This window comes from Capricornis sumatraensis, chromosome 3 (assembly GCF_032405125.1).
Source record: "Capricornis sumatraensis isolate serow.1 chromosome 3, serow.2, whole genome shotgun sequence".
NCBI classification, from domain to species: domain Eukaryota; kingdom Metazoa; phylum Chordata; class Mammalia; order Artiodactyla; family Bovidae; genus Capricornis; species Capricornis sumatraensis.
In genome coordinates this window covers 40833841-40860541 of record NC_091071.1, presented here as the reverse complement: position 1 = coordinate 40860541, position 26701 = coordinate 40833841, and the positions used below count along the sequence as shown (strand labels likewise).

The 26701-nt window shown below is 56.4% G+C and overlaps 5 protein-coding genes and 3 non-coding genes across 8 annotated transcripts; 3 read left to right on the top strand and 5 right to left on the bottom strand.

The window, feature by feature from the left end:
- Window positions 1-854: 854 nt before the first annotated feature.
- On the bottom strand, window positions 855-5410 carry MSRB1 (methionine sulfoxide reductase B1). The gene is made up of 4 exons (XM_068968461.1): window positions 5274-5410; window positions 3431-3579; window positions 3002-3116; window positions 855-1706 (listed from the first exon to the last, which is right to left on the bottom strand). Exons 1-4 carry the CDS (start codon window positions 5326-5328, stop codon window positions 1675-1677), a joined length of 351 nt encoding a protein of 116 aa, XP_068824562.1. The 5' UTR covers window positions 5329-5410; the 3' UTR covers window positions 855-1674.
- A 526-nt stretch (window positions 5411-5936) lies between these two features.
- Window positions 5937-12254, bottom strand: RPL3L (ribosomal protein L3 like). Its single transcript, XM_068968423.1, has 9 exons — window positions 11933-12254; window positions 10392-10560; window positions 9156-9291; window positions 7731-7917; window positions 7476-7636; window positions 7185-7286; window positions 6606-6701; window positions 6246-6365; window positions 5937-5993 (listed from the first exon to the last, which is right to left on the bottom strand). The coding sequence occupies exons 1-9, from the start codon at window positions 12252-12254 to the stop codon at window positions 5937-5939; spliced, it is 1350 nt and encodes a 449-aa protein (XP_068824524.1).
- A 2687-nt stretch (window positions 12255-14941) lies between these two features.
- NDUFB10 (NADH:ubiquinone oxidoreductase subunit B10) lies at window positions 14942-17239 on the top strand. The gene is made up of 4 exons (XM_068969239.1): window positions 14942-15168; window positions 16408-16546; window positions 16741-16880; window positions 17098-17239. Exons 1-4 carry the CDS (start codon window positions 15021-15023, stop codon window positions 17199-17201), a joined length of 531 nt encoding a protein of 176 aa, XP_068825340.1. The 5' UTR covers window positions 14942-15020; the 3' UTR covers window positions 17202-17239.
- A 185-nt stretch (window positions 17240-17424) lies between these two features.
- RPS2 (ribosomal protein S2) lies at window positions 17425-19441 on the bottom strand. Its single transcript, XM_068967765.1, has 7 exons — window positions 19235-19441; window positions 19060-19149; window positions 18612-18719; window positions 18182-18355; window positions 17936-18095; window positions 17624-17715; window positions 17425-17543 (listed from the first exon to the last, which is right to left on the bottom strand). The coding sequence occupies exons 1-7, from the start codon at window positions 19418-19420 to the stop codon at window positions 17463-17465; spliced, it is 891 nt and encodes a 296-aa protein (XP_068823866.1). The 5' UTR covers window positions 19421-19441; the 3' UTR covers window positions 17425-17462.
- LOC138077302 (small nucleolar RNA SNORA64/SNORA10 family) lies at window positions 17782-17909 on the bottom strand. Its single transcript, XR_011144750.1, has one exon. It is a non-coding gene; the product is annotated as a small nucleolar RNA SNORA64/SNORA10 family (small nucleolar RNA).
- LOC138077301 (small nucleolar RNA SNORA64/SNORA10 family) lies at window positions 18425-18558 on the bottom strand. The gene has a single exon (XR_011144749.1). It is a non-coding gene; the product is annotated as a small nucleolar RNA SNORA64/SNORA10 family (small nucleolar RNA).
- A 234-nt stretch (window positions 19442-19675) lies between the features above and the next one.
- On the top strand, window positions 19676-26253 carry RNF151 (ring finger protein 151). Its single transcript, XM_068968422.1, has 6 exons — window positions 19676-19796; window positions 19955-20166; window positions 21642-21787; window positions 22095-22191; window positions 24753-25233; window positions 26243-26253. The coding sequence occupies exons 1-5, from the start codon at window positions 19676-19678 to the stop codon at window positions 25224-25226; spliced, it is 1050 nt and encodes a 349-aa protein (XP_068824523.1). The 3' UTR covers window positions 25227-25233; window positions 26243-26253.
- LOC138077337 (small nucleolar RNA ACA64) lies at window positions 19910-20036 on the top strand. Its single transcript, XR_011144782.1, has one exon. It is a non-coding gene; the product is annotated as a small nucleolar RNA ACA64 (small nucleolar RNA).
- Window positions 26254-26701: the final 448 nt, after the last annotated feature.

Sequence of the window (26701 nt, the reverse complement as noted above, 5' to 3'; positions counted from 1 at the left end):
GTCACCCTAGCCAGGATGCACAGCCAGGGGTGCTGGGAGAAGTGAGCAAAGTCCAAGGTCCTTCCTGGCCCTGGAGCCTAGAGGTTCCTGCTGACCACTCAGCTGGCTCTGATTCATTCAAAGGGTTCTGGGCATGCAAACTGGCTGAAGGGCTTCCCAGGTGGGCTCAGTGGGTAAAGAATCTGCCTGGCAATGCAGGAGACAGAGACGTGAGTTTCATCCCTGGGTCGGGAAGATCCCCTGGAGGAGAAAATGGCAACCCACTCCAGTATTCTTGCCTGTAGAATCCCATGGGCAGAGGAGCCTGGTGGGCTACAGTCCATAGGGTCACAAAGAGTCAGACATGACTGAGCGACTTAGCACAAACTGGCTCAAGCCTGTGAATTGACAGAGGAGTCTAGTGTCTGTCTTTATGATTCAAGTTAGACTTCTGCTCATACAGGGCACCCCGGGTGGCACTAGTGGTAAAGAACCCACCTGCTAATGCAAGACATATGAGATGCAGGTTCAAGCCCTGGGTCAGGAAGATCCCCTGGAGGAGGAAATGGCAAGGAGGAAATCATCTTTATGATTCAAGTTAGATCTCTGCTCATACAGATCAATCGAGATCAGACTTCCAATCTACTTCACTTTGAAAAGCACCCTGCCCAACTGGCCGACTCTGTAATTCTGTGCGAGTCAGATTATTCTGACAGCTGCTTTGACTCTGTTGACTGGCACGGTGAGCCACCATTGGCCCTGCTGCCCTGGGATCCAGTGACTCCCATGCATTCCAGACTTCCAGTTCAATGACAGCAGCTATCCTATAATTCCTGATGTTGTTAATAAAGACAGCAAGCCTGGGTTCCATTTGTTTACTGGTCTCCTCCTGATTACTCTAGAGAGGATTCAAGGTGGAAGGGGCTTCACCCTACCCCTCCTCCCCGCCGATGGCAGGCGCCTCAGAGCACATGCAGTGAGGTTTGTTCACTGTCTACCAGGAGGGGTTGATGAGAGGCTGTGAGCTCGGGGTCCCCGGCCTCACACTGTCAAGGTGATGAAGCAATAGCTGCTTTCCTAAGGCCGAGTGAGGCAAGCTGCATCTGCACAGATGATGCAACCGGGTTCGGGATTTCTCCTCCTGTAACCGAGGTCAAAGTCCATCCCCTCTGCCTGCTCCTCCAGCGGGTCACAGGTCATCACCACTCTGGTCGCCTGCAAGGGTTTAGCCAGAGAGAATCATAGAGTGACCGGGCTGGGGCAGTTGGCAGGGCCACCCGTGTCTGCATCCTATCTCCTGGCACAGCCTGGAGAAGGTAGGCAAGAGCTTTGGTGAGGGCGGAGCCATCTCAGGGCTGGGCCCCATGGGTTGAGTCCAGAGAGGCAGCGAGGGGGCAGTGGGCTGAGAGGAAAGGAAGGTGGGGCTTGCAGCATCATCCAAAGATAGACCAGGCCTGGAGTCCACACCCCGAGACCCCGTGTGAGCCAACAGCAGGGCCCGTCCTGGCAGCCGAGTGTGAGCCTTCTTCTCTTCCCAGCAAGAGCCTGTTCAGAGCCAAGGGCTCGGGAGTCTTCCTGAGGTTTCAGCTACCCCTTCTCCCAACCCAGACACCCCTGCTGTGAATGTCTGCAGCTCCACAACTGAGGTGGGTGGCATCAGACGGTGTCCACCTGATCTGGGTATGGGCAGCCTGCCTACTGTCCCTGGGAGGCGGAGGTTTCTTCGCCTAAAAGAAATGAGGAAGGAGAGAGAAAAACAAGTCGCTGTTAACAGGTCTGACACTACTCCCTGGGCCATCCCAGTGTCTCCAGCCTGCAGCTCAGGGAGGCCAGGAGGACCCAGACCCCTAGCCTGGGGGCATCTGTGTGCCCGGTTCATCCGCTGAGACTGCGGGATAACCAAGAGTCTATCCTTCTTCTACACGTCCTGGAGGACAAATAACTACAGAAGGACAAGGTATTATCAAACCTTCATCACATGCCGGCCCTTACGGACACCTCCATTTAACCACCACAGTGAGGGAACAAGCAGGTGCTATTAGCAACCCCATTTTCCAGAGAATAAAACTGAGACTAGGAGGACTTCCCTGGTGGTCCAGAGGTTAAGACCCTGTGCTCCCGCTGCAGGGGATAGGGGCTCGATCCCTGATTGGGGAACTGGAACCCACACGCTACAAGTAACAGCTTGTATGTCGCAACTGGGACCCAGAGCAGCCAAAGAAATAAATATTTAAAAAACAAAAACTGAGTTAGGGGCTGGCCACAGTCCTGTGGGCAGCAAACAAGGAGAGGCAATTGAGCTACAAAGAGTGCAGAGAAGTTCAGAGGGCGGCTGGGGAGGCAGAGAGCAGAGGGCCAGAAAGGAGGCTGGGCTCAGATATTGTTAGTTGCTCAGTCATGTCTGACTGTGACCCCATGGACTGTAGCCCACCAGGCTCTTCTGTCCATAGGATTCCCCAGGCAAGAGTACTGGAGTGGGTTGCCATTTCCTTCTCCAGACCTAACCCAGGGATCAAATCCAGGTCTCCTGCATTGCAGGAGGATTCTTTACTGTCTGAGCCACCAGGGAGCTCAGATAAAATGCACACAAATGAAAAATGGCCCCTAAATGTCTACCAGTGATGAGTAGTGCCAACACAAGGACACATTTGCTAGCTCCTACTACATGCCAGGACCCAGCGCACTTTAGGGCAGCCAGTCTCAACAGGCCTGTGAAGACTCTGCTATCACGCCCACTACATAAAAGAGGAGGCGGCTCAGACAGGCCGACAAGCAAGCCTGCAGCCACACAGCCCTGGTTCTCAGCCTCTGTGCTGCCTTGCACGTGATCAACCGGCGTGGGAGGCAGGACAGCTGTCTTTTGTCCCTGCCCCGCAGCCACCCTCCAGTGGCCCTGGGCAGAACCTAGGCAGTGTGCTTTGGTGCCCCCACCCTCTGTCACCATAAATGAACAAGAACAGGGTAACCTTGGCCCTCTAAAGTGTACACAGGCCTGTGCCCAGGTGCCAGGAAGCAAGCGCACCTTTAGGGATGAACTTCAAGGAGCTGCTGAAAATTCAGAAGCGGGACTGTCCGCGCTTGGGGCCATCGTTCAGGAACTCATGGCCCAGCCCGTTGCCACACCTGCCACAGGATACCTGGGGAGACAAGGCAGCCATGAAAACAGCTACAGCCATGGCCCCCACACCGGGGGTCCTCACGCCCATTCCCCAAGGTAACTGCTGTAGGCCTCATCTCACAGCCTCCCTGGAAAGCCGTCATTTCCCTGTCCTCACCAAGCCCACAGGGTCTCCCAATAGTTTGGGGTGGCAGCTCCCCAGGCTGAGGCGAGAGGCCTGGAATAGACAGACGCTAGGCCCCTGCTGCTGAGGGGGAGCAGCAGGAAGCAGGGGCCGGTTCCGGGTCCCCCTGGCCAACACCCCTCCCCTGCCTCCCTGCTGCTACCACCCACCTTTATGGCTCCAGGCCGATTGTGCTCTGGCCGCTTGGCCACACTGTCAGCATGGATGGTCTCAGTGAACGTCGGCCACGGGGACGAGTGTGCGTACTTGGAGCGGCTGGAGAAGAGCTCATAGCCACACTTGGCACACACGTAGATACCTGGGGTGGAAGGGAGGCAAGAGCAGAGATGCTGGGTCCAGTGCCTCGGGGGTGAGCTCCCAAATCCTGGGTGAGACCCCAGGAGAGGACAGCAGGACCCGGGTTACTAGGTGGGCTGCACATCCTCCCCACGCACCCACCCACTACCCACAGGCCTGGAAATCGACTCTGTGGGGGAGACACAGCATGGAGTTCATGTTGAATGGTTCTGAGCCTGTGCCAGAGACCAGAAGAGTCACTTTTCACACTTATCTCACTGGCTCTTCTTAACAACCCTGTGACGCAAATGTTCCCATTTTACAGATGAGGAAGCTGAGGTACAGGCATACAAAACATTCAGCTACAGGGTGTGCAGTCAGGAAGGAACCCAGGCAGTCTGATGAGGACACAGCTCTGCCCCTCAAACACACAAACAGGCCCCACCACCACTAGCCCACCTCCCTTCCCACATGGCTGACCCTCTGCCCAAAGAAGCCTTGAGCTGGATGCCCAGCCACCGGCCTGCTCTCCAAGCAGGAAAAGAAAGATCCCAATAAAAACACTTCCGGTCCAGGCAGAGGGCCCAGGAAGATCGAGGGGCAGGGAGAAAAATGGGTTTTAAACTATCCCCAAAAGATCACCTTGAGGAGGGGAGAGGAAAGGTTGCAAAATTGATTTGCAGAACAGGAAACTGCTTGGGGGTCCCTCAAGGGGTACTGAGTCACCTTTTGCCCCTTGCCCGGCCTAGAGACAGTCTACCCTGGAGTCCATGACAACTCAGCATTTACCAGTAACTTGAGGAAGAAAAGAGGAACCAGGAGGTGCTGTGGAAGTGAGGTTTCTAGTGTGGCTGAGTAGCTGGAGGACAACCCCAAGTCCCACAACCAGAGGGTCCTAATGTCGCAGCTGGCTCACAGAGATGCCAGGTGTCACAGCCCAGCCCCCTAGAGAGTTGACATCCAAGAAACCCTGCCCAGGGGTAGGTTGTAGCTCTAGTCTTGCCTGTGGACACATTTTTACCAAATTAGTCTATGACCAGGCAGCACAGCCCAGAATGTGATTCACCTGATCTCTCAAAGCCTGGGGCCAGGGCTGAGGGTGGCTATGCCCCAACCAACCACTCACCCCCCACCTTTCACCCCTCCTAGCTGGCCCAGGCTGTCCAGTCAAACTTGACTGGCCATTGGGAGCCTGGCCTGGTTACCCAACCCTGGGCCCCCTGAGAAGGCGGCGGAGGCACCCAGGCAGTTACATTTGGATCCCAACAGGACATTCTGTGCTTTCCAGCTCACCCCGCAGGTCTGGGGAGCTGCGGAGGAGAAAGGGCTGGGGTCATAACCGGGCGATGCCCCAAGGAAAGGGAGCCAGTCACAGGAGCTGCTCCTGGACAGGACCTTCCAGCGCGTCCCTCTAAAGTCCCGATCCTGACCCGGATACCCCGAAAGGCGTCGCCACCCGCGCTTACCATGACCGCACAGATTTCCCCGGAAAGGGCCACGCTCGCACTCAAGGCCTGCGCTCTCTCCAGTGTCTCCCTCTCCTGGGGTACCCCTTCTCTCCAGGCCCCCCAGACTTCTCCCTCCTCCATATAGCCTTTGCCCCGCATGCGCTCCTCCCCGCGCGGCCACACTCGTCCCGCGTTCCTGGGGCTCCACCGCCACCCGGAGGGCAGCGACGGCCCGGCCCGCTGTCCTCCCAGAAGTTACAGATCGTACCCGGCTCAAAGTGGTTCTGGAAAATCTCGCCCCCGAAGAAGCTGCAGAACGACATGGCGCCGGAGGGACGACCGCACACCGACGCCTCCGACGGATCCGAGGACAGACTCAGGACCCGCCGCTTGTGCCCGCCCAGCGAGAACCAGTCCCTCTCTGATCCCTACCCGGCCCAGGCGCCCGGAGGCCCAGCTCCCCCAGGCAGCCAATCACGTCCGGGGATGAGAGACCCCCCCCCCGCCCCCCACCCCTCGCAGGGTCCGCCTCCCACTGCCCCGCCCCTTTCCGTGGTCCAATCCCTCCCCGGGGCTAGCGCTTCCACTTCCGCCTCCGGGAGGGCCCTTCCGAGGAAACGCCCCCTCCATCTTCCAGCTGGCCCCGCCCACCAGCCAGGACCTTTGCTCGGAGGTTCCCGAGGCCCCGCCCCGAGCCGCAGGGCGCGCAGCCGACCGCGTCCGCCACCTGGCGGCGGCTGCAGAGAACCGGGAGACATGTCAGCTCTCTTTCCTTCCCGGCTCTAAGCCCTGGAGTACCGGCTGTTGACCAGCCTTTCCGTGCCCCCCAACTCTGAGACACCGCGGAAGAACTGCTTCTGGCTTTTATTAGACTAGGGCACCAGCGGGGGTTGCGCCGCGCTTCTTCCAGGCCCCCTCCGTCCCATCCTGCCTATAAGTCTCCCGAGGTCTCCGGCTTTTCCTTCTCCAGATGCTTCTTCTGGGGACCCTGGGGGGCGAGGGACAGGAGGAGGGTTAAGTCACAGGGTCTCACCAGCCGCCTGGGTTCTCGGAGCCAGCCCCGCGCCCCCTCCCGCCGGTCCCTCCCCTGCTTCCTTTCCGGCAAGACCACGTGCCCAGGACTAGACCCCTGAAAGCCCCTTCTGTGGATGAGTGCAGGGGCATGCGTGCCCCAGATGCCCACCCTGAGGCAGATAGGATGTGGGGTCTGAGCCCCAGAGAGCAAGGCGGATGGGCTCACCATGAAGGCCCTCTTCTCTTGGGCTGTCTGGAAGCGGCCATGGCCAAACTTGGAGGTGGTGTCAATGAACTTGAGCTCGATGTTCTCCAGGGCCTGGCGGCTGTGGTGCACCAGGAGGGACTGGGGCCCGTGGGAGAGGGAAAACAACAAGGCGGGAGGTCCCCACTCAGCCCCTCCTGTCACCCCCAGTCCACACATCAGGGTCTCACTCACCCACCTTCTGTTAGAACCCCTCCCTTTTTGTTTTCCCCACCCTGCCCTCCTGGAGCAGGCTGGAGGACTGGGCAGGCCAGCCCCCTGCCCCCAACCCACTCCACAGCCCATGGGGCTCCCACTCCCCGCTCACCACCTGGCACTGACCTTCCTCAATGTGATGACCCGCTTCTTGGTGCCCGCAATGCACCCCTTCAGCATGACGAAGTCGTTGTTGACTTCCCCGTAGTGTGGGAAGCCGCCCTGAGGGAACGTAGGTCCAGAAAAGAGGCTCTGGGTTTAGGGGCGGCTGAGGAAACTAGGGGAACTGGCCTGGGGTGATACTCTAGACCACATCAGGACAGTCTCTGAGCCAGACCCTAGGTCTGTCCTGCGACTGTCTTATTTAAAACTCTGTATTTTACAGAGGGGGAAACTGAGGCTAGGGGTGGGGGGTGATGTCACTGCTCCCAGCCCCACAGCTGCCACATCCCGCAGCTGGGGTGTAAGCCCAGGCAGCCTGGCTCCAAGGGCAGAGTCGGAGCTGCTGCACCCCGAATGCTGGGACAGCAGCTGGAGGACATGCTGTCTGCAGTGGAGACTCTGAGGATGCAGGAAACGGCAGAGGTTTGGTCCAACCTGGTGGCGGCTTGCTGGTGCCTGAGTTCTTGGGGAGAGTGGTGCCCCCGAAGCCTGCCCCAGACACACACACCAGACCCCTCAGCCAATTTGGCCGCCCACTCTCACCAGCGGCGTGATGGATTTGTCAGTCACATCGTAGCTGGTGGAGGCATTGTTCTTAACCACCTTCCCGTCCTCTGTGTGCAGCCCCTGGCCAATGCGGTAGATCTGCCAGGAGGACAGGGCACGTGGGGGACAGCAGGTGGCTTCTGGGGTCAGCAAGATGTCCACGCCCATGAGAACACGGGCGGAGACCCAGGCGCTGGAGGAGGCATTTCAGAGCCTCAGGAGCCAGGCAGGTGTCTGGGTCCCCGGGGTGTGGTCATGGACATCCCCCCACCAGACCTGCGTGCACACCTTCTTGTTGAGCTCCGTGCGGTGATGGTAGCCCTTCTGCCCAGCCCGGGCAATGGAGCAGCCCACGCGGGCAGGGTGCCAGGCACCAATGCAGGCCACCTTGCGCAGCCCCTTATGGGTCTTCCGCGGCAGCTTCTTTGTATGCCAGCGGCTTGTGACGCCTGCAGGCGGGAGGGGCTGGTGGCTTAGAGGCCAGTTTGGTCCCCACCCCCTCCAGGCAGCCTTCCTGGAGCCACCACCCCAACGCAGCCCTACCTTTGACGCCCCTGCCCTTGGTGACAGCAATAATGTCGATGACCTCGTTCTGGCTGAACACGCTGTGGACGGGCACCTGCTTCTCCAGCCGGGCCTGTGCCCAGGCCACCTTCTCAGCCACTGTGCCGCCGTTCAGTTGGACCTCCATGATGTGGGCCTTCTTCTGCCGGAAGGGCAGCAGCTTCATCTGGCAGATGCAACACGGCCAGTTGGTTCCCAGAAAGTCACACCGACCCCCCCACCTGTAGACATGGCATGGCTGGCTGGTGTCCCCTGGCAGGCCTCTATGCACACATTCATTCAGCAGGTGATCCTGTGCTCTGGTGTGGCTGCATGCCCCATTCTGTGTGAGGGACTGGGGACACAGCTTGCCATGAGGCAGACAGGGTCCTGGCCCCCACAGAGCCACCAACCAACTGGGGAACAGAAGCCAAGAAAACTCTTGGAGAGGCTTATGTGTTGTGATGGAATAGAGGGTGGAGAAGACAGTCATCGCATGTGAGGGTGGTCAAGGAGGCCCCGTCTGAGGAGATGACATCAGAAACAAGAAGGATCCACTAGGTGAAGATCTGAGAGCTTCTAGGGCAGAGGGAACCACATATGCAAAGGCCCTGTGGCAGGGAAGATCCTGGTTTGGGGGGAGGGGGACAGAAACAGGGCCAGTGTGTCTGGATCATGGTGAACAAGGAGGAAGGTTCAGGATGGGGAGAGGTGAGCAGGCAGGTCTCACGGGGATTAGCTGGGGATTTATTCCAAGTGTGGGGGGTGATGTGGTCAGACACGTGCTTTTAAACCTCTCTGTGCCCCTTGAGGCACAGCCTGTGGGGACCTCCCCGGCGGAAGCAGGGCTGGGTTAGGTCACAGCATAGGGCTCAACCAGCACTAATGGACGACCTGCTGGGGGCGCAGCAGTGAAAGGAAGTTACAACCTGTGAAGTTCATGTCCATGCACGGAGACAGGTTAACCAATGACACACATAACCGGGAACTGCAAGTGTGAGAGTAACTGAGGCAGGTGGCGAGGGCCACCGCCACGGGCCTGGAAGGCTTCCATGAATGTTCCAGAATAAGGCGGAAGCTGTTGGTTACCTGGACCCTACTTATAGATGGGGTTCACGCACACGTGCCCAGAGGGAGGCCCCAGCCTCCCACACTGCCGCAGGGCAGGAGACCCGGGGCCTCCGGGGCCTTGGTTGACGCTGGTGTGGCCGGTGTCCTGCAGCCTGCAGAATGCACAGACGCCCATCACACCAGCCCGACTGCCAGCGGCCTGCGCAACTGGTCAGCCAGCACCCTGGGCCTGTGCCCAGGGCTCATGGTATTTTTAGGCTGACATTTGTCAGGGCTCCCGGAAGCCCGGCTGGGGGAGGGGAGGCCTGGGGGCTGGACTGACTAGCCAGTGTGGACCAGAGGGTGGGGGCTGACCTGGGTGTGGACGATGACCCGGATGACCTTGCAGTACTTCTTCATGGCAGCAAAGTCCTTCTGCAGCTGCTTCTTGCCATCGGCATCACGCCACCGCTTACAGGTCTTGGTGAAGGCTTTTTTCTTGCTCTTGTGCCTGAGCCATGCGCACAAGGTGCTCAGTGGGGCGAGCGTGGTGGCCTCCACTGCCCACAGCGCACCAAGCACAGGCTAGATGTCCCCCTCCGCCCTCCTCCCCTTTCCAGGGGAGGCACTGCTGGGCCCCTGGGGTCCCTGGGCTAGTTCCGTTCGCCCTCTTTAAGCACAGAGGTCCCACCCTCGAGGCCTCAGTTTCCTCCTCCGTAAAGTGGGTACCCTCCCTGCCTCCTGGAGCTGAGAGTAAGCAGCCGTGCAGGAGCCCCGGGATGGGACGTGCCAGCCGGCCTGCGGCCACATGCCCACCTGGCCACGGCTGCTGAGCCCACTTCTAAAGTGAACAGCCGGGACTGGCCAGGCCCCAAGCCCCATCATTCCTAACCCGCCACAGGACACTGGAAGATGGACATCAGTATCCCCATCCTACAGACGAAGAAACTGAGGTTCACAGAGATCAGAGCCCCTGGGTGAGGAGCAAGCTGATCACAGCTGCAACAGCAAACATAGGCCAGATGGCGTTTGCCAGCCTCTTTCTGTGCTGAGCACTTGACACGCGCTGCTCATCTCATCCTGATGGCCCCACGACGCGGGGACCTGTCCTGTTCCCATGTGATGGTGTCTGTGGTGTGTGTGTGTGTGTATGGCAGAGGGTGGGGTGAGGTCCATCAGCTTGCCTGTGGTCAAACAGCCTGCTCTGACACTGGGGCCCAGGATCCTCACCTCCCATGGAGACTACGGTGCCTCTACATCTATATGGAAGGAGGGTCTGTGAGGGTCCTCAGGCAGGGAGGGGGCCTTCCCTTTCAAGACTTAATGCCAGGGAAGATTTGAGACCTAAAGATGCCTTTCTTTCTGATGAGCTTGTCAGTTGTCATTTCCCTTTTCACCCTGGCTGCTAGGAAGCTCAGAACCAGCTCTGACATGCATCACCTTGAGGTGGAGAATGTTTACTTTCTTTTTTTCTGCTAACAGCTTCCTCTCCAGCCCCTAGTCCTTGTCTTCTCCTGGAGTGAAGGCACCACACACACACCCCCTTCCCTGCCTTCTGCTCACTGCGACACCCCTCCCCGCACCCACCCACTCTGCAGGAATGATCCTCACCAGTCCTTGTAGAAGCGGCGGCGACACTCGTCACTGAGATGCTCTGCGAAGATGGTCTTGAAGCTCCGCAAGCCCCGCGGGGTGGCCACGTAGCCCACCACACCCACCACCACCAGGGGCGGCGTCTCCACAATTGTCACTGCCTCCACCTCCTCCCGCTTGGAAATTTCTGGGTGAAACCCAGAGATGGAGAAGACATGGAGGGGGGGCCTCCGTGTCCCCATGGGGAGGAGAAGGGTGGAGGAGCCGACCACAGTCCCACCTGCCTGCGAGAGCATGGAGCACCACAGCCCCAGGGCTGCTACGGACAGAGGCCCCGTGCACAGGGCCCCAGGCCCCAAGCCCTCAGCCTCCCCACTCCCTGCCCTTCTCCGCGCTCTGCCCTGTGCGTGGAGTCACTGCCGGGCAAGACCCCACCATAGGTGTCCACACTAGCTCTGACTCAGATCTCAGGCAAGGCCTGACCTGCTCCTGCCTCGGTTTCCCCACGAGGCTGCCCGGGAGAGGGCCAGGAGAGCCACAGCCTGGGCAGTTTCCCCCAGAGGGTTGGGCTGGCCTCCTACAGTGGAGTACAGACAGCTCTAGGAGAAACTTACAACTGGTCCAGACCCCCAGTTTTATAGATGGTGTTACTGAGGCTGATCCAAAGAAGTGTATGTTTAAAACATATATTAGAGGACTTCCCTGGCGGTCCAGGGGTTAGGACTCTGAACTTTCTTCAGTTCAATCCCTGGTCAGGGGGGCTTCCCAGGTAGCCCTAGTGGTCAAGAAGCCATCTGCTAATGAAGGAGATGTAAGAGACGCGTTTCCTTGGGTCAGGAAGATCCCCTGGAGGAGGGCATGGCAACCCCAGTATTCTTGCCCACGGATGGGGGACCCTGGTGGGCTACAGTTCATAAAGATTTGGACACGACTGAAGCAACTAAGCATGCACAGGGAGCTAAGATCCTACCAGCCTTGTGCTGAGGCAAAATCTATATATACAACAGAAGAGATGAAGAGCAGATGAGGGTCACCAGGAGGTTGGGGGTAGCAGCTGTGGCTGTAAAAACGTCACCAGGACGGACTCTGGTGGGAATGAAGTGTCTCAGGGTGGTGGGTACGTGCATTTACATGTGACAGAACCGCACAGAACTACATAAACACACATCTTACTCAGGAGAATCCTGCATGTCACTCTCTGGCTGTGACATAGTACCATGGTTACAGGAGATGGTTCCATTGGGGAAACCTTCAGGGTATGTGGCATTCTTCTTAAAACCACACGTGAATCTACGATAATCTCAAGACCAAAGGTATCCTGCCGCGCCTGCCCTGAATCCCAGCTCATAACTTCTCCATTGCCTCATCTGTGAACCAGGGGCGATGACAGATGGGTTCTGGGGGCGTGGCCAGCGGTCAGCGTCTGACCCTTTCTGGGGCTGTTCCCCCTCCGTGAGCCCAGCTGTGGCTCCTGGGATCAGAAGGGCCTCCAGATCTCCCGGAGGTCCGGGGTGCTCTGCCCGGCCCCCGCCCCCGGCAGGGCCCCTCGCAGCACTCACTGAGGCCAGGCCGGTGCACCTCCCGCAGAGTGTGCGTCATGCCCGCCTTGTAGCCCAGGAAGGCCGTGAGGTGCACGGGCTGGCTGGGGTCGTCACGAGGCCACGTCTTCACCTTGCCCCGGTGCCGGCGGCTCCTCTTGTGTGGCAGGAAGCCCAGATGTCCATGCCGGGGGGCAGAGAACTTCCGGTGGGACTGGGGGCAGGAGGGGAGGTAGGTCAGAGCTGGGGTCTCCCCAGAAGGGGCAGCTAGACGGTCCCACAGTCCAGACCGGAAGTGAGCCGCAGACCCCCGGCTGTGCCCAGTGGTCCTCCGGGCCTGCATCGTCCACGAGAAAGGAGGGAGGCTTCACCGAGGGCAGTGTCTTGGGGACAAAGCCCCCAAAGGCTCCCCGCCTCAGTGGTCCTGCCCTGCTGGGCCCAGCAGATCCTCGCTGTGGCCAGGGCACAGAGGCAGGGGCCACTGTCATCTGTCCCCCCACCTTGCCCGTCCCAGAGGCCTGAGCCCAGGCATCCCACTGTCCCCCTACTCACTGACCCCTCCACAGGCCCAAGGACGTTCTCTGCTGGGAGAGACCCCACGAGCCCACCTGCCCCTCCCCAGGAGGCCTCTATCCACCCCCACTCCAACCCACAGCCCACTGACCATGGTGGCTGGTCCTTCAGGTCAGGAAGGGAAGGGACATTCCCAGCAGGCGCTGGAGGTAGAGTGGCAGGGCCAGGATGCACAGTGGCCAGATCCCAGATTTAGCCCCTGGCAGGGGAGCTCTGTCATTTCCCATGGCGGGTGAGGGTTCTGGTGCCAAGAGCGGGCCTGGCCTGGGGCTGGGCGAAGGGGGGCAGCTGGGGCAGCCAGGGGGACACCTGGAGCCAGGGCTGGCACTCCTTCCCCAAGGGTCCTGTGATGGTCACACACCTTGTCTTCTGCCTCGCGGGACCCTCCAGGACAGGAACAAGTTGGCTTGGTAGAGGGCTGAGGGGCCCAGATTGAGGGGCTTTCCTCTGGCAGCTGCCATTAAGAGAGTCTTCATCCAGTTTGTTGGCCTTGAAGCTGAGTGGATTCCTGTCCTGTCCTGAGGGCTCTGAGCCTGAGCTGGGCAAACTGGGGGGAGACGGCGAGGGCTGGATGAGTGCCCAGAGATCACCAGAGTGTGATTCAATGTCAAGGCCGCTGGACTCTAGTAGCTGTGAGCCAAGAACTCTTACTTTTTTTAACTTACATTTTGAAGCTAAGTTTTGAATGAAAAGGAGATTGAAATCTCCTATTTTTTTTTTTATTCAGAAAGTCTATGGCTATAAAGCCTTTTAACTTTAGAGCAAGAGATTTTTTCATATTTGTTGATTCGTTTGACTGCACTGGCTCTTAGTTGCTGTGTGTAGGATTGTCAGTCTTCATTGTGGCATGCAGAATCTTTAGTTGCAGCATGGGGAAACTAGTTACCCAAGCAGGGATCGAACCCGGCCCCCTGCATTGGGAGTACAGAGTCTTAGCCACTGGTCCACCAGGGAAGTCCCAGAATCAGATTTCTTATAGGCCTGAGATATCTCTGCATGGTTTGTAGACTTTGCATCACTGGGTGCTAAAATTCTGTGCTAATGAAATGTTACAATTCTTCATTTTTGTCATTGTTTTTTAATGATAAAGCTACTTTTAATCCTTTGGGCTGTGATTTAAAAAAATCACTGGGCAGTGGTAACCCCCTCAGCCCAGAAGTGACCCAGGGAGAGGGACTCTCTGAAAGAAGGCAGAGAAGGGACATGCTGCAGATTCAGGGCCAAGGGCACACACCCTTGTGCTGCACCAGGGAGCACGTGCTAGGGGCTGCAGACACACAGGTCAAGGGTCAGAGGCTTGGACATAGAGCCATGAAGCTTCTTGGGTTCCCCCTTCTAGTTTGTCTTTTTCTTTCTGCTGCATGATCTCCAAGTCTGACTGTGGCAGGGTGGCAGCAGAAAGCCATCATCTGGGCTCTTTCCCTTAATGAAGTAGTGAACTCTGCTTTCTCTCATTCCTGTCATGGTGATGCCTCTGGCCCACCGCCGTTGGGTCCCCTGGTTCAGTCCGACATTGCAGTCCAGTGTTATGATTTGCTGACTCTGACAGTACTATGAGTTCATGATTTGAAGATCTAAGGATGCTGTGAGTCTGGATTCTGTGTGTCCATAGAGTTAATGGCTTACCCCAGCCTGTGGGCAGGAAGTGACCAGCACCCATCCTCCCTGGTGCTAGCCAGTGGCTGTACCATGTATGGAGATCACAGAGGGTAGCCAGCAAGGCCCTGGTCAGTGAAGCTGGCCTCAAGGGGACAACAGTGTGCTCAGGGCCAGGATGGAACCCTCAGAACCAGAAGAGAGTGCCCTGTATCCAGGGGAGGAGCCACTAGTGGGGGTGGAGGTGGGGGTAGATGGGGCAAACCCTACACCCTGTGCTGCCCCAGGCAGCATCCTGTTCCCCCAGGCGTCCTGCAAGCTCACCAGCATCAGCCAGTCCATGAGAGGCCCTGGCAGAGACAGTGGGGCCCAGAGAGGGCTGTAGGGAACGGACAACCCAGGAAGGCTTCCTGGTAGAGTAGGATGTTTGGTAGTTTGCTTTATTTGTTGACTTCACTCTTCTGGAACTGAGTTCGCCATCCTGGTGTGTTCACCATCCTGCTCCCTGCTGCACTTGGCACGTGCATCTGAAATGAGTGGTTTCCTTAATTCTTACTTAGACTACTTTTTTTTTTTTAACTTAGACTTATTAAAGTGTCTCTCTGCTCCCAGAATTAAACTAGGGATCCTCTGTTTCCTTCACCGCTGATAGCAACGCCCAGCGCACGGCAGGCACTCCTCGCGTATGCGATAGCGCTGCAATCCCACGCGGGGGCGCTCGCGCCGGCCGCGAAGCGTCTCCGGAGAACCCGTAATCGTCCCGAGGCCACACTTGGGCAGTCCGGACAAACTACAAGTCCCATGATGCCCCGCGGGCGCCGGCCGTCCTGCGCAAGCGCGGCCGCGCTCGGGTGTCCTCTGTGTGGGCGAGCTAGGCCGCAGGACGTGGGTGGAGGCCGGGCAGCGCGTCTGAGGACTGAGCCCGCCGCGCGCCGCAGCCATGCCGGACAGCTGGGACAAGGACGTGTACCCGGAGCCCCCGCGCCGCACGCCGGCGCCCTCGCCTCAGACCTCGCTGCCCAACCCTATCACCTGCCTTACGAAAGCCTTTGACCTCCTCGTGGACCGGCCGGTGACCCTCGTGAGAGGTATTAGCCCCGCCGGGCCCCCCGCCCCCGCCCCGGTCACTCAGCGTGGACCCCGCCGCACCCCAGGCCTCCTCGCCTCCCAGGACGCCCCCCGTCTACCCCCGCCCCGTACGGCCCCTGCCCCCTGGGGAGCGGTCCACGCACCCCTGGGCTCAGGCTTCTCACATATAAGGGGCTGTTTGCGGACCGAAGTCATCTGCGTTCCGAGAGGCTTGTTAGATCCCGCTCTCCCAGCGCGCTGGGCATCCCTAATTTTGCACATCCCGCAAAATGCACCGCATTTTGCAGGCGGTCCCGGAGGGCTGTTGAGGTGCAGAGGTGTTCTGGTGCCCCTTCGCAGGCCTACAAAATGGCCCTCCCACCGAGGTGTACTGTAACTTGCCTTCCGTGAGCTACCCAAATGCCGCCATCTCTGGTCCAAACCAGGTGAATGTTTTTTAAAGGCATTGTTTGGTCACCCAGCTCTGTGGGGTGCAGCACCCAGAGCACTGTGCCCTTAATCACTGGCGCCAGGCGATGCGTCCGTGCAGTTAATCCGTTCCTTCAACAGCGAAACATTTGGGGTGCATAGCATGCTCTGGTGGCTCCTTTTTGGTGGAGGAACTAGATGCCTGCCCCCGCCAAGGTCTGGAATAAACAGGAGTAGCAGTTTTTCAGGAAGTGTTTTCTCTGTCTAGATAGGTGAGATCTCTCTCACTAGGTCCAGCTTGTTCATTTACGCATGGGGAAGTTGAGACCGAAGGTCAGTGGTGGCAGAACTGGGACTAGAGTCCTGCTGATGGCTCCCTGTCAGGGCCTCTTTGCCTCCACAGTGGAGTCCCCGTGCTCTGGGGAGGTGGGCCAGCAGGAGGGACTAGCAGGTGGGGGCTTACAGAGCACAGACTCTGAATCCTGGGCTCTGAATCCTGCCATCTCAGAGCCTGGATGTCTTCTCTGAAAATGAAAAGGCCCTGCCGTATACAGGGTTGTTGTGGGGACAGGGTGAGATAAGGATGGTGCCTGCCTTATAGACCTCTCCATAAACTGCAGACGTCCACTTGTAGCCCAGTCCTTTCCAGGACTGGGTGCCAGCCCTCCCACACCTCTTTGGGAGTCCAGTTGCCAGTCTTTGTAAAACTGGGAACATTTGGGAAACCTGCCACTTCCACGGCTTAACGAGAATACAAAGCTAAGAGCCCCTTCAGACTGTGACCTGTCCAAACCAGTAACCTTTTCGGGTCTGGGCTTTTCTCTTTGCAGAGTTTATTGAGCGGCAGCATGCCAAGAACAAATATTACTACTACCACCGTGAGTTCCGCCGCGTGCCAGACATCACAGAGTGCCAGGAGAAGGACGTCTTGTGCATGTTTGAAGCAGAAATGCAGTGGAAAAGAGATTAGTAAGTCTCCCCCCTTGGGCTTGTTTAGTGAGAGCCCTGCACAATGAATGTACCCTGCTGGGGGCCATCATGGCCTTGGGAAGCTATGGGTGGAGAGGCCAGACCACAGGGCTCCCAAGCCCTGCCTTCATTTTACTTTCTCTCAGTACAGGGAAAGGAGTCCTTCTAGACCGTCTTCCTTGTTTTCCTTTCAGCAAAGTTGATCAAGAAATCGTCAACATTATCCAGGAAAGGCTGAAGGCCTGTCAGCAGAGGGAAGGTGAGAGCCACAGGCAGAACTGTGCCAAGGAGCTGCAGCAGTTCACCCAGGTGGTCAAGGCCTACCAGGACCGCTGTGAGTGAGCCCTCCCCTTCAGCGGCCCCCAGGCCGTCCTGCCTCTCCCACCTGCCTGCCTTCCCAACCCTACTTCCAGTCTCCACATTGGCTCTGCTAAACACTTTAGGGTTTTTCTGTCTTGTCAGCTCAGTGACCTGCCTCCCTGCACAGAGAAAAGGCAAGTTCCCCTCGTGACAGGAGTGACCCATAACTCCCCTCCCTATCTCTTTCCCAGACCATGACTTGGGAGCCCATTATTCTGCCAGGAAGTGCCTGGCAAAGCAGAAGCAGAGGATGCTGGCAGAGAGAAAAGCCGCCAAAGAGGCTGCTGCTGCCTGAGGCAGCTGTGTCACCTTTGTTTGTCACTGTTGCTAAAATAAAGAGTAATAGAGCCTGTGCCTGTGCTGTTACTTTCGGCTCCCAGACACACTTTTCATCTCACTGGTCCTACTTCCCATCCAAATTCAGCCACCACTGCAGTGGGCTTGGGGTCAAGCCCTGGTTGGGAAGGATCCCACAAGCCACATAGTACAACCAAAAAAATGTGACAAGACGCAACTATAAACTGGTCTCATTCACTTTTTTATTCCCTTTATAAAATTATGTGGTGGCTACAGCTGGGGCCTGCGTCCTCTGCACGGAGACTCTGGTGTGGGTCTTCACAAGATGGTCAGTGAATTCCTAGAAAAACAAGACACTTTTAGTTGTGCAGCTAGACAGAGTACTCCTCTGCTCTTCAACAGGGTAGGGGCGGGCGGTACCTGATATGGAGACTTGGTGAATACCGTCTCTTTCCAGAGGTCAGGGGTGAGGTAACTGTAGGTCTTGGAAATGGCATCAAAAGTGGCCTTGGCTGAAAAAGGGAAAACCGGAGAAGGTTGGTGAATTCACTCGAGATGAACCCCCAGATAGAGATAGAGGCTGTTGCACTCCTAGGAACAAACAAGCCACTGTGGGCCAGTCTGTCGTGCATTAGGAGGGCCTTACTCTCTCTCTCCAAAATACGCCAACCACATACAGAATATGGTTAAGCGGAGCTGAGAGAAGCTGGAGTTGGCTTGCGGGCCACCTACCAAAGTTTCCCAGGGTGGCGGTGCAGCCCCTGGCAGAAGTGTAGCAGTCGTCGATGCCGGCCATCATCAGCAGCTTCTTGGGCACAGGGGCGGAGACGATGCCGGTGCCTCTGGGGGCAGGGATGAGGCGCACCAGCACAGAGCCGCAGCGGCCAGTCACCTGGGGAGGGGTAGAGACGTCAGGGGACAAGACAGGCAGGAGTCTACACCACCGCAAGCCCTACTGTGCATGAGCATCCAGCCTACCTTGCAAGGAACCGTGTGGGGCTTGCCGATCTTGTTCCCCCAGTAGCCTCTTCGCACGGGGACGATGGACAGCTTGGCCAGGATAATGGCCCCACGGATGGCAGTGGCTACTTCCTTGGAGCACTTGACACCCAGACCGACATGTCCGTTGTAATCCCCAATAGCAACAAACGCCTGCAGAAAGACTGACATGGGTGGGGGGCCAGGGGCTGCCACAGCATCACTAACCACCCACCACACAGGGTCTGTTGCGCCCCTCAAGGCAAGACTGGCCACCAGGAGGCCAATCTGAGATCCCGAGGAGATCCTTCCTCTCTCTCCCCTTGACGAAAGTCACACGTGTGACAACAAGTGCAACCACGCAGAGCTGAGAGAGTCTCACGAAGACGCTTGACAGAAACTGCCCAGGAAGGTATGATGATTGGGATACCTTGAACCTAGTCCGCTGGCCAGCACGGGTCTGCTTTTGCACAGGCATAATCTTCAAAACCTCATCCTTGAGGGATGCTCCCAGGAAAAAGTCAATAATCTCAGACTCCTGCAACAAACAAACTCATTACAAAAAAAAAAGAATAAACACCTGAAGGGGAGTTCTAAGTGTTAGTTGCTTGTGTTGGAGTTTTTAGGACCTCATGGACTGTAAACCGCCAGGCTCCCCTGCTCATGGAGTTTTCCAAGAAATAATGAGTAGCCATTTCCTTCTCCAGGGGATCTTCCCAACAAAGGGATCAAACCCGGGTCTCCTGTACTCAAGATGTTTTCTTTACCGTCTGGGCCACCAGGGAAAGTGAAGTCTAGAACCTCTAAACGTTTGGCCAACAAGAGTTCCCCCTCGACTGCAGACCACGGCCCCATCCAAGATGAGGACCCGTGTTTACCTTGATGGGCAGAGAGAAAAGGTAAATCTCCTCCAGAGACTTGATCTTCATGTCCTTGACCAAGCGGCCCAGCTTGGTAACGGGGAGCCACTACGAGAGAAAAAGGCGCAGGTGACCAGGGCCTCCTCCCCGGTGCTGCCTAAGGGCCCGCCTCACGCGCGCAGCTCAGACCTACCTCCTTGTCCTCGGCCTTGCCTCCGCGAGCTCCACGGCCTCTGCCCCGGCCGCGACCCCGGCCGCGACCCCGTCCCCGGACGCCACTACCGAAGCCTCCGCGGAAGCCACCGCGGCCTCCCATTCCGGGGCCCCCGGGGCCTCCGGGGCCTCCGGGCCCTCCCGCAGCACCGGCGTCATCCGCCATTTGCTAAAAAAAGAAACAAGAACCAGTCGGTGAGCGCAGCCCTGGCATGTACAGCCGCCTCGGGCGCCCAGGCCGGGCTCCACAACGGAGCGCGAGCGCAGCATCCCGGGCCCCGTCCGATGGCGGCCCAGGCCCATCTGCGACAGCCACGAACAAAACCACTCACGTGTTTTCACGAAGAAGAAGAGAGAAACAGCGCGCGACGGTGTCTTTATAAGGCGCCAAGGGTCGCGAGATCTCAGTTGCCCCGCCCCAATGGCGCTGCGCCAAGAGTATATTAAAAAGCCTGTGATTGGCTGCGTGGGGCCCCGCCTCCACCGAGCTCTGTGTGCACATGCGTGCCTGCGGCCCCGGAACTTGCCCGACCCATATAAGGGCTAGCGCCGGCGCTACTTCTTCTTTTCCGTCTGCAGGTAGGTTTGTTACCGTGGTTCCGCTGGCTTCCTGCTGTTCGCGAAGCTGTTGGGGCGGGCGGTTTGGGAGATCGGCGTCGGTTGAAAATCACCTTCGGCTTTGACCACGGCCGCAGGTGAGATTCGGCGCCCAGAGCCACCGGAGGCCTTAGCTCACTGCCCGCTTCTCCATGTGGGGATGTGAAACCCAGGCCCCGACACGCGCCGCCCCTCCGGGCTCGGTTGCAGCCTCTCGCGTGTGTCGGATTCTGGTATCTAACCTCGTCTTCTACCCGCAGAACAGCTGGATACTCAGAACCTGAGGCCAACGCCGCCAAGACCGTCGAGGGGCGGGTAGGGGGGCTTTCCTTTTATCTTTCAGTAAAGCTGTTGATTTAATTCATCCGTGTGTGTGTGTATGTATGTGTGTGTGTGTGTGTTCTTGGTCCCCCCGTTATCAGACTGCAAATCGTATCTGTGGCTGCTCGGCCCGAGGTGTGCAGTGGAGATACCTTTGTGAGACACCTCTCTTCGAGCCATCTCGGCTCTTTGAATGCCACACAGGGACAGAACCCGGTCTTGAAGGTTGGCAGGCGACTCCTAAGGTCCTACCCTCCAAAATCTTCTAGGATTTGATGAACTCTACACTCTGCCTTGCTTGATGGCTCAGATGGTAAAGAACCCACCTGCAATGCAGGAGACCCGGCTTTGATCCCTGAGTCAGGAGGATCCTCTGGAGAAGGAAATGTCTACCCACTCAAGTATTCTTGACTGGAGAATCCCATGGACAGGGGAGCCTGGCGGGCTACAGTCGATGGGGTCTCAAAGAGTTGGACACGACTGAGCGATTTAAGCCTGGGCAAACAGCCAGTGGCATGGAAACCAGTTCTCTTCTGTGCCTCCTATATGAGAATATGGTAGTTTCCCAAGTTGGAATTGGTTTACCCATCCATGCCTTTCCTCATAGGCATACCCAGGTGGTCAGAACAGGCTCTGGGAGGCTCTCCACATCCTAGGCCGCTGCTTTAGTACCACAGAAATCAGGTCCTCATCCCTGGTCTGTACCCTGGAAATAACGGTCTGATCCCAAGAGGCCTGGTGATGGGTCAATGTCTAAAGCCCCCAGAACTCTAGGGGACCTAAGTCACCAGGGCGGCAACACATGAAGGAGAAACAAACCCTGCACCTCAGCTGTGAGGAAGTATCCCCTGGAAGCTTGGTTCCAGCCTTAGTGCTGTTTGAAGGTCAGCTGTCAGCCACCCTGAAGTCAGGGGTTCCAGAGACCTGTCCTGGCTATGAGCTGCCCTACCCCTGAGGCTCTTAAGGTGGGAGCAGAGCCAGGTGGTAGGTACCCTGGGCCAGGGCTGTGATTGGCCCGAGCTAGACAATGCTCCTGTGATGTCAGGCCTGCTCCTGCTATGAAATGGTGACTCCTGAGCCCCAGCTTCAGTGGAGCTGCTGTCCAGACACAGATCATGGTGAGCTCTTAGATTTGTGCCTAATTTCAGAGACCTGCCCAAGCTGGACCCCACTCCTCACTGAGATGATCTGCACAACGGGGTACAGGGCCCAAAATGGGACAAGGAAACCTTCCAGAGACCTCTGGCCTAGGTCTAACTCAAGGGCCACGGCCAGATTCTACAGCTGGGTCTGGTAGAAGTGGGGGATCTTGGGCCCCCTCACACTGGGTGCTGACCCAACCCTCCACTTGGGGTTCTTATGTGGCCCACCTCCCACCCAAAGCTTCCTGGAGTCCCTTTCCGGGCATGTGGAGTGGGGAGTCAGATCCTGGTCCCAGCCAGGCCCTGATGTAGGCCTGGCCTTTGCAGAGTGGCGGGTATGATCTCAACCTCTTCACCAGCCCTCCCGATTGCAACTTGCTGTGTTCCGTCTGCCATGGAGTTTTCAAGAGGCCGGTGAGGTTGCCGTGCAGCCACATCTTCTGCAAGAAATGCATCCTCCGGTGGCTAGCCAGGTGCTACTGGGCACCCAAGAGGCTTGGGGGCAAGGGCAGGGCTGCGGGGCCATTCCTAGGACCCAGATCAGAGAGGAAAGTCAGCCAAGAACTGGGTCATGGTGGCCATTAGGTTCAGCCGCCAAATCTCCTGGGACGCTAATATAGGAGCTGGGGCCCTGTGGAATCTGCACCCCGGCCTCAGAGCTGAGTGCTCCCTATAAAGCCCTCTTATGCCTCTTCCAGCTAGAGAGAAGGAAGGGCCGCCAGGGGAGGCATGTTGCTGCCACCTCCACGACCAACCATCACCCCCACTCATGTCTCCTAGACAAAAGACCTGTCCATGCTGCAGGAAAGAGGTGAGACAGAGAAAGATGGTCCATGTGAATAAACTCCAGAAGATCATTGGCCGCTTGGAAGTCAGGGTAATTCAGGACACCCCCTCCCATCACCCTACCCTCCTCTCCTGTGCATGGGTTGGGGCAAAGCCAGCAGAGGGGTTGAAAAGAACCCCATTCTCAGAACTGAGGGTTTCTATTCCACCAATACACTGCTCCTCTTAGGGTTATCAAAACTGGCTGAATGTGAGTCACTTCTCTACAACATACTTGATGTGTGGTTTTGGGCAAGTTACCTAACTTTTCTGGGCTCCAAGAGCCCCAGCTGTAAAATGGGGATTATAAAGGATGGAGAGCCTGCTGTGGTGCCATTGTTCTCCAGCCTCATAGTTTTATAGATAGGGAAATTGAGATTACAAAAATAAACAAACAACCTTGGCTGGGGAGTGCCTTTTTGGTCTAGTGGTTAGGATTTCACACTTTCACTGCCATCAGTTCAGTTCAGTCACTCAGTCATGTCCAACCCTGTGACCCCATGGACTGCAGCACACCAGGGCTCCCTCTCCATCACCAACTCCCGGAGTTTACTCAAACTCATGTCCATTAAGTCCGTGACACTATCCAACCATCTCATCCTCTGTTGTCCCCTTCTCCCACCTCAGTCTTTCCCAGCATCAGGGTCTTTTCATGAGTCAGTTCTTTGCATCAGGTGGCCAAAGTATTGGAGTTTCAACTTCAGCATCAGTCCTTCCAATGAATATTCAGGACTGATTTCCTTTATGATTGACTGGATCTCCTTGCAGTCCAAGGGGCTCTCAAGAGTCTTCTCCAACAGCACAGTTCAAAAGCATCAATTCTTTGGCAGTCAGCTTTCTTTATAGTCCAACTCTCACATCCACACATGACTAGACGGACCTTTGCTGGCAAAGTAATGTCTCTGCTTTTTAATATGCTGTCTCGGTTGGTCATAGCTTTTCTTCCAAGGAGCAAGCGTCTTTTAATTTCATGGCTGCAGTCACCATCTGCAGTGATTTTGGAGCTCAAGAAAATAAAGGCTCTCACTGTTTCCATTGTTTCCCCGTCTATTTGCCATGAAGTGATGGGACTGAATGCCATGATCTTAGTTTTCTGAATGTTGAGTTTTAAGCCAATTTTTTCACTCTCTTCTTTCACTTTCAATAAGAGGCTCTTCACTTTCTCCCATAAGTGTGCTGTCATCTGCATATCTGAGGTTACTGATATTTCTCCTGACAATCTTGATTCCAGCTTGTGCTTCATCCAGCCTGGTATTCTGCATAGCAGTTAAGTAAGCAGGGTGACAATATACAGCCTTGACGTACTCCTTTCCCAATTTGGAAAAGTCTGTTGTTTCATGTCCAGTTCTAACTGTTGCTTCTTGATGTGCATACACATTTCTCAGGAGGCAGGTCAGGTGGTCTGGTATTCCCATCTCTTGAAGAATTTTCCACAGTTTGTTGTGATCCACACAGTCAAAGGCTTTGGCATAGTCAATAAAGCAGATGTTTTCCTGGAACTCTTGCTTTTTCGATGATCCAATGGATGTTGGCAATTTGATCTCTGGTTCCTCTTCCTTTTCTAAATCCAGCTTGAACATCTGGAGGTTCACAGTTCATGTACTGTTAAAGCCTGGCTTTCAGAATTTTGAGCATTACTTTACTAGCGTGTGAGATGAGTGCAATGGTCCGGTAGTTTGAGCATTCTTTGGCATTGCCTTTCTTTGAGATTGGAATAAAAACTGACCATTTCCTGTCCTGTGGCCACTGCTGAGTTTTCCAAATTTGCTGACATATTGAGTGCAGCACTTTAACAGCATCATCTTTTAGGATTTGAAATACCTCAACTGGAATTCCATCACCTCCACTAGCTTTGTTCACAGTGATGCTTCCTAAGGCCCCACTTGACTTTGCATTCCAGGATGTCTGGCTCTAGGGGAGTGATCACATCATCGTGGCTATCTTACAAATAGCTGAGAAAAGAAAAGAAGCTAAAGGCAAAGGAGAAAAGGAAAGATACACACATTTGTATGCAGAGTTCCAAAGAATAGCAAGGAGAGATAAGAAAGCCTTCTTCAGTGATCAAGGCAAAGAAATAGAGGAAAACAATAGAATGGGAAAGACTAGCGATCTCTTCAAGAAAATCAGAGATACCAAGGGAACATTTCATGCAAAGATGGGCTCAATAAAGGACAGAAATGGTATGGACCTAACAGAAGCAGAAGCTATTAAGAAGAGGTGGCAAGAATACAAAAAAACTATACAAAAAAGATCTTCATGACTCAGATAACCACGATGGTGTGATCATTCACTGCTATATCCTGGGTTCAATTCCAAGGAAAAAAGAAGAAAAAAAGCCTGGCGTACATACCACCCACTACACCAAGCCAACGATGTAACTCCCTGTTCTCTAAACCTCCTGTCCCCACTCCTCTGAGATCTAGACTTTTCCTACCTTCAAGCATTTGCTACAGTTTCCCTCTCTCCACCACATCATTGGTAGCCTAAGAGCTTGGTAGGCTGCCAGTTCAGTGTTTCCTGGTCAGTGAAACCTCATGGATGGGGGATTCTTGGGGGTGGCTGGCGCTGTCCCCAACCTGGTCTGGCTCACACGATGCTCTCCTCCACCCCCAGTGCAGGAACGCCGAAGCTGGCTGCCAGGTGACGTGCCCCCTGGCCCACCGCGAGGGACACCAGGACTCATGCCCCTTCGAGCTGACGGTCTGCCCCAATGAAGGCTGCATGTCGCGGGTGCCTCGTGGGGCCCTGGCCGAGCACAGGCAGAACTGCCAGCATGGTGCCCATCATCGCTGCTCCCTGGGCTGCGGGGCCACCCTGGGCCCAGCCGAGTGGGCAAACCACAACTGCTACCGGGAGCTGCGAGAAGCCTGGTGCCAGCGCCAGCAGCGCAGCCGGACCTTGGTGCTCTGCCTGCTGCGGCACATGCGCAAAATGCACCGGACCACCGGCATCATCCGCCGGCAGCTGGCGGACTTCCTGGAGGAAGATGACCCCCTGCTTATGGGTGCCCTGCAAGAGGCTGAGGCCATCCCAGAAGGCAGCGTTGGGGTTGAGGTGTGGGGGCCCCAGGGCCAAGCTACCTTGTAAATAGACGGTAAATAAATGCAGAGCCCAGGCCTGGCCGCCTCACTACCTCTGTGCTTGCTGACCTCACCTCGCCTCCTCCAGGAACTACTCCTCTCAGGGGAAATACGGAGAAGGCAACGGCAACCCACTCCAGTACTCTTGCCTGGAAAATCCCATGAATGGAGGAGCCTGGTAGGCTGCAGTCCATGGGGTCGCAAAGTCGGACACGACTGAGCAACTTCCCTTTCACTTTTCACTTTCATGCATTGGAGAAGGAAATGGCAACCCACTCCAGTGTTCTTGCCTGGAGAATCCCAGGGATGGGGGAGCCTGGTGGGCTGCCATCTGTGGGGTCGCACAGAGTCGGACACGACTGAAGCGACTTAGCAGCAGCAGCAGCAGCAGCAGCAGCAGGGGAAATAGGCACCTTAGCTTTTCCCATGGACCTCTCCAAGTTCTTTCCCACCAGTTCCTCACACTGACTTTTCCCCTCGGCTCTCTGCCTGATTTTTTCTCACTCGATTGTCTCTTCTGCAGAGGTTTTCCCTGACCATCCTTTCCCAGTCCTCATTCCCAGTTAGCTTCTTCCAATCTGTTTCCTGGCTTTGCAGCCAGTAGCACAAACAGCTCAAACCCCTGAAGTCAAAGTACAAGCCAACTGCTCACAGTGATTCCCGAGGATCCCTCCTTATCTTGTTTCTTCCTTATATTCTCCTTCCTACTCACTCCCTGCAGCCACACCGGCTTGTTTCTAAATGCCAGGCTTCTGCACTGCCTGTTCCTCAGTCTGAAGCACTGTACCCCCAGATAATCAGAGGGCTCCCTGCTTCACCAACCTTGGGCTTTGCTCGCGGTTCACCTCTACAAGGAAGCCTCCTTCATCGCCCAGTTTAAAGCTGCGCCCCCTGCACTCCATCCTCACCCTGCTACATTCTTTCCAGGTCACTAACCACTTAACAAGGGCCCAGAATAACCGGGCCCTTCCTCTGCCCAGCCTTCACCTCACTAGCACGGTATCTTCTCTGGTGTCTCCTAAGTGCCTAGAACAGAGAACGTGCTCAATCAATATTCGAACGGCTCCGAAATCGCCCGATTTACTACCAGGAGGAGAAGGGGACGACAGAGGATGAGATGGTTGGATGGCATCACCGACTCGATGCACATGAGTCTGAGCAAACTCCGGGAGTTGGTGAAGCTGTCCATGGGGTCGCAGAGTCGGACACGACAGAGCGACTAAACTGAAGTAGTGTACCTGCGGTATTTCTCATACCATACGCTAAGGCGGAGCCCGGTTCAGGGCTCTGCTAACCCACCGCGCTTAACCCAAACCCCAGAATGCCAAGGGGGCAGGAGTCTTGGGATTACTTCAATAACTAGCTCCTACGAAAACCTTTTCAAATTTCCATTTAAAAGACAGGCGGATGGCGACTCCAGCACCCTGCCAGTTTACGCCTCCCGCCCGAGCCGCTCCCACGTTTCTCTACGCCCCATCCTCC

Coding starts and splice junctions, on each gene's coding strand:
- RPL3L (XM_068968423.1), bottom strand. CDS start 12,254: ATGCAGGCCCGGAGGACCACTGGGCACAGCCGGGGGTCTGCGGCTCAC. Junction 9,292..10,391: donor CGCCGCTTCTACAAGGACTG/GTGAGGATCATT, acceptor CGCATGGCTCAG/GCACAAGAGCAAGAAAAAAG. Junction 7,918..9,155: donor GGGTCATCGTCCACACCCAG/GTCAGCCCCCAC, acceptor TGCATCTGCCAG/ATGAAGCTGCTGCCCTTCCG.
- NDUFB10 (XM_068969239.1), top strand. CDS start 15,021: ATGCCGGACAGCTGGGACAAGGACGTGTACCCGGAGCCCCCGCGCCGC. Junction 15,169..16,407: donor GCCGGTGACCCTCGTGAGAG/GTATTAGCCCCG, acceptor TTCTCTTTGCAG/AGTTTATTGAGCGGCAGCAT. Junction 16,881..17,097: donor CAAGGCCTACCAGGACCGCT/GTGAGTGAGCCC, acceptor TCTCTTTCCCAG/ACCATGACTTGGGAGCCCAT.
- RPS2 (XM_068967765.1), bottom strand. CDS start 19,420: ATGGCGGATGACGCCGGTGCTGCGGGAGGGCCCGGAGGCCCCGGAGGC. Junction 19,150..19,234: donor GCAAGGCCGAGGACAAGGAG/GTAGGTCTGAGC, acceptor TTTCTCTCGTAG/TGGCTCCCCGTTACCAAGCT. Junction 18,356..18,611: donor GCCAGCGGACTAGGTTCAAG/GTATCCCAATCA, acceptor GTCTTTCTGCAG/GCGTTTGTTGCTATTGGGGA.
- RNF151 (XM_068968422.1), top strand. CDS start 19,676: ATGGCGCTGCGCCAAGAGTATATTAAAAAGCCTGTGATTGGCTGCGTG. Junction 19,797..19,954: donor CTTGCCCGACCCATATAAGG/GCTAGCGCCGGC, acceptor GCCGCAGGTGAG/ATTCGGCGCCCAGAGCCACC. Junction 21,788..22,094: donor ATCCTCCGGTGGCTAGCCAG/GTGCTACTGGGC, acceptor CATGTCTCCTAG/ACAAAAGACCTGTCCATGCT.